Below are 5,372 nucleotides of genomic sequence, written 5' to 3'. Positions count from 1 at the left end.
GTTGCTAGTGGAACAACTTTTCACAAGAAAGTCTTTCGAAAGTTGTTGAATAGATGTTTTCTATCGTTTTACATGAAGTGTGTATCGGTGTTATAGTAAGAGAGATGTGGTATTTGGGTGCACTTTTCACAAGTCTTATGAAAGTTGTTGAATGGATAAGTTTTCTATCGTTTCTTTCTCATGAAGTGTGTATCGGTTTTATAAGAGAGATGTGGTATTTAGGTACACGAGCGTGGTTTATGGCGCATGAGGCGAGAGCGTTTTTAATATCATATACTGTATCTTACACTTTCGGTGCTCGTGTAATGTTCTTAGTAATTTTTATAACCTCTTTTTTAGTGCATTTGTTTGACCTTGCTTCTTCATAACATACATCAACAGTTGCCAAAACCATTACAAAGTAGTTTTTGTTATTCATTTGTAAATACAGTAAATGTATTACATATTTCACTTCCGACAAATACATTCAGCACAACTTTGCCAAGGCATTTCTGCATTTTATTCAATTTTACCAGGAGTTAATTTGACAGTTTGTCAGTTGCATCAGTATATTATTGATTTTAAAATGTATACATTGGTAAATGATATTTTCACATGAACGGGGATTGGATATAAAATTGATGATGCAACAGCATTTCGTTATCTTTCCGAAAAGGTTACAAAAATAATCATGAACAAAAATCGGGTGGCAAGCGGTAGGACAGAGGCACCACAAAGTTACACAGCCTGATATTTTGCGCTGTTGCAAGGCTCTCCTCATCTAGGGTTCGGTTAGTAAAATCAAAGATACTAGAAATACAAGATAGAAGTCGTGCCCAACGTAGGCGGCGCCCTTCTTTTTAACCATGCAAGTTTCCCACACTTTGTGCCCAACGTACAGGGCGCCCTTCTGTTGCTAAGTATATCCAGACGCAAAAGGCGCCCTTCCTTTTCCACTAATGGAGGGAAACTTTTTCACGAAGAGTACGTCCGTCCGGCGATGCGATTCTGCGCTGTATTGTTGTTTTATTCTTTACTATGCTTTAATTTTTTTGTGTATTATTTGGATAATAGCAACGATTTCTACCGCCACCAAGGAGGTTATGTATTCACCGATGTCACTGTCTTTGTTTTTATATCTAGTATCTTTGTTGAGAATTGATAATAAAATACGCGACGAGTTGGTAACGAAAGTTTGGCACAAGTTTTTTTAGATCCAGCTGTAGGGGGCGTCCCATTTTTCGTATTCCCACCATGCAATTCGGTGGAACACTTTTTTTGTGTGGAGAACTCTATCTTGTATTTCTAGTATCTTTGGTAAAATCAAGCCTTCTTGGATAAGGACTTGAAACTGGAGATTCAGTGTAAAAATCTGATCTGTGTGCACATTAAGAAAACACTGCATCTTTCGGAAGAGGAAGGGTTAGGCAATGCTCTGGTGAATTTCAGTCTCTGCCGCCGTGAGCGTGAAACTAATAAGCGCATCAAAATCTTTATCTGTAGTCACAGATCCCGTCTATATGTAATTCAGCATAATGATACTGTGTGCTATGGTTTATTCTTTTTCCACACAAAACAATAGACGACATGTTTTCACATTTCAATCTTTTATTATAAAAATTGAGCAGAATGAAAAAGAACAATTTACAGCCAATCTAACATAACATAATATACTTTTATATAGCTAAAAACTAAGCAATACCTCCTTTGTACAATATATTTACAGAGCCGACAAAATACGAGTTGCTGAAGATCCATACTTAATGCGAACTTAGTTTCTTTAATAATGCAAATTATACCTCCTCTGATAAAATGTAGGAAAAATTGCTAAAATTTATTTAATTAAAACAATGGATTGTTCATTTAAATGGAAAAAATACATGGGCGTACATGGTTCATGGTCGTAGGCTCAGGGATGCTGACACACCCCCTATGGCCAAAACCAGCCTATGTCCTTGAGGTTGTTAATAAAGCTGTTGCTAATTTACAGATATTAGATTGGTTATCAGCCAAGTTCAGGACCTATGAAAAGAATACAGTAATGGTACAATTTATGGCCCTATCAAATGGCAAGGAACATATTTTCTTAATCTAATTTTCAATAAGCCATTTTGTAGTTTGAACTGTGCATGCCCATATCGAGGTCAATCGACATAAACAAACATACACACAACTTATGTCGATTAACCTTGGGTACGGGCAAATGTTTATTGAAAAATAATAACTTGGTTGAAGAAATTCAATTACAGTACTATTTTCTTAATACCACTTTGACAGTATATAACTCATTGCAAAAAACCGCTGAAAAAGGACATTTAGTTTATTTCTTGTTTGTTTATCAAAATATTTACTTATTTACATGATAAGCCTGCTTTGTGTGATGGGATGATCCACTCAACTATGTTTTGTATTGTTAATTAGTATCAGCATCATTATCATCCAACACATGATTTCATAACAATACTAATTGATATTCCTTCATAAACAAACTGAAATAAGAACTATAAATAATTCATTTCTTTACCAGGCAGAATAGAAAATTAACAACTGAAATAATTACCATGTTACTTAATTTATTAATGTTTCACATTCTTAAATATATTTCACTTTCTACAAACAAAAAATATTTGAAAATCACCACATTTTAACAATACTGTACAATTTATTAACAAAGGTCCACACTGTTACCCACCAGAATTCTCCAAATAGATGTGCTTGTATTAGCTGACAAGTGGCAAGTGTAGACCTGCAGTAGCTTTTAAAATACAATAAGTAGGACTGTCCACTGCACCTAAAAAATTAGCAAGTCAACAAGCATGTTTACACTTTTACCAAGTTTCACATCTTGTCACTAACGTACAAGGGACAAGCTTTATGTCTTGATACCAGATTGCGCCAAAGTACATTTTCTTATTTTGTCACCTGGGTGAATGGAACCAAGTTCTATATTTTGTCACCAGTGTAAGTGTAACTAAGTTTCATTTCTTACCACATAGCATCACATGTCATATTACAGTAATACAGAACTAAGTTCCATATCTTTTCACCATACTTAATTGAAATAAGTTCCATATCTTGACTTGTGACAAGATTATGTTAAACCAAGTGCCACCACATATAAATTGAACCCAGTTCCATAGTTGGTCACCAAATTACATGGAACCAGGTTCCATATTTTATCACCACATTAAATTTAACCAAGGCAAATATTTTGTCACCAAGGTACTCAGAACTAAGTTCAATGTCTTTTCAAACATGCATTCCATGTTTTGTTACCAATATACTAAGAACAAAACAGGTCTTCTCACAAGTGAATTTGTAACTACTTTCTGTGTTTTTTCACAATGTACTTGGAACCAAAATCCATGTCTCCTAAACAATACACTTGGAACTACTTTTTATGTCTTGTCACAAGCATACTTCAAACCAAGTCTCATGTCTTCTTACCAATGAATTTGTAACTTCTTTCTGTCTTGTCACCACTGTACTCAGAGCCAAGTTCTTACTCTAGGTACTGTATATTCTGTCCCCAGCAAATCAAGTTGTCTAACACAAGTAAGAATGCATAGCTTAAGCAACTAGGAAGTTTTCTTGAATGACTTTAAAATGGGGTAGATGTTGTTGAATGCATCATTTATTTCTGATCTAACCTTAGCTCCTGGAAGGTAAAAATAAATCAAAATTTATTAAAATTTCAATTTCATGCTGTAACTACATGAACTAATGCTTAGTGGTAAAGATGCTCGAATTACATTCTATACGAAATACGAAATACGAAGAACTTTATTGCAATCTCTCATTCAAAATTGAAGTTTAACAAAAGGGGAGAAAAACATTACAAAACAACTTCACAACCCCACTAAACACATAAATATTCTACAATAAAGGCATTACAATTAATTAGGCAACATTAAGTAAAAAATTCAAGTACAAAAATAAATAATTCTATAGATCCTGGGTTCAACTGCTGCTAAAATCCCTCACTAAACTCTATAACAGCCATATGATTTATGACATATCTGATGAGGTAGAGTATTGTTGAACTTCAGATTGCCTAACAACTGTTTTTCTTTTCAGATAAGTCTGAAGTATAGCACTGTCCATCTTTCAACAGCTTTATGATTTTTTACATCAGACAGTATGAAGCCACGCATGTGCTAAAAACAGATAAGATATTGCTTTTTACAGAAAGACACATGACTTTGTTTAATGAGATAAAATGAGCATTGAAAGTCTGTTTTAATTGGTAGTTTTCGCTGCACGATGTTAACCTTAACGGATGAGGTCATAATTTATTCATCTTGCGTTGCGGAGTACGTAAATTTCAGGATTTTACGTGCTCGACGTACGTTAGCTACGGGTTTGCGCTTGCGCATTTCGATTGGTTTAGAAAAAGGGGCAGAGCTATCGTGTTGCATGTTGGGTACTAACATTAAAGTTTAAGTTAATGTTGTGCGGCGAAAACTAACTATTTTAACAAACAAAACTGAATAAATTTAGCAATACTTGTACAACATACCTGTTAGCACAACTTTTCCAGATACAAATATAAGTAAGACAATTCTTGGCTTCACCATTCGGTAGATAAGACCAGGGAATAGTTCAGGCTCATAACTAAGAAGTAAAAACAAATGTGCAATCATTTAATTGATGAGAAATTTATAACAATAAATACATATGCAATAGTTTTAGGAGCAATTATCTAAAAAATGAATTGTGTAAATTGTGTAATAAGTTTAATGTTAGCAATTACATTTAAAAATTCAACAACATTAATCATTAATATATACTTAACAATTTACAATGAAAGTGAAATATTTGTATTTAACATTCAATGAACAATTTTATCAAATTATATGTAATAAAGTTTAATGTATGTTTTATTAACATTGAAAATAATGATTAAAAAGTGCAAAGAGTGTCTAAAAATTAGGCAATAAAAATATCATACAAGAAAACCTATTAATACAAGAAAATGAAGGACACTTAGTTATTATAGATACCATGCTACCTCTGTCGAGAAACAATTGTACAGTGTATTTATTATCTCCAACTTTGATTAAATATTAAATATTATTATTATTATTATTAAATATTATTCTTAAATGAGAATTGATTTCTAGTACGTAGCTAATTAATTAATATAGAAAACAAAGTGTATGTTCTCTGGCAATATGATTTTGACATAAATTAAATCTATGTTCTTTATAGAGGGCGACAGACAAATGCACAGGAAGGCAAAGATACAGATGTATAATATAGACAGGCATGAAGTTACATACACATATTGGAGTGGAGTTGAATAAGTTAGTGGTTAAGATCCTCACCTCCAAGCAAGGTAATTCAACAAAAGGACGCACATCTCCGCTCTCGAACATAGCGCGTGCGTACAG

At 33.3% G+C, this 5,372-nt stretch overlaps 1 protein-coding gene across 1 annotated transcript in view; it reads right to left on the bottom strand.

Annotated features, from left to right (window-relative positions):
- Positions 1-1,569: 1,569 nt before the first annotated feature.
- The window catches only part of LOC117123939 (TATA-box-binding protein 1-like), a 7,972-nt gene continuing 4,169 nt past the window's right edge, over positions 1,570-5,372 (bottom strand). The window contains exons 6-7 of the mRNA XM_033270035.1: positions 4,499-4,593; positions 1,570-3,637 (exon numbers count right to left, since the gene is read on the bottom strand). Of these exons, the coding sequence (XP_033125926.1) occupies positions 3,558-3,637; positions 4,499-4,593 (175 nt within the window). The 3' untranslated portion in view covers positions 1,570-3,557. The remainder of the gene's footprint in view (positions 3,638-4,498; positions 4,594-5,372) is intronic.

This window comes from Anneissia japonica, unplaced genomic scaffold (genome assembly GCF_011630105.1).
Source record: "Anneissia japonica isolate Jap-2015-1 unplaced genomic scaffold, ASM1163010v1 scaffold287736_len1891122_cov214, whole genome shotgun sequence".
NCBI lineage: Eukaryota > Metazoa > Echinodermata > Crinoidea > Comatulida > Comatulidae > Anneissia > Anneissia japonica.
Note: the sequence above shows the minus strand (reverse complement) of the source record. Positions and strands in the feature narration are given on the sequence as shown.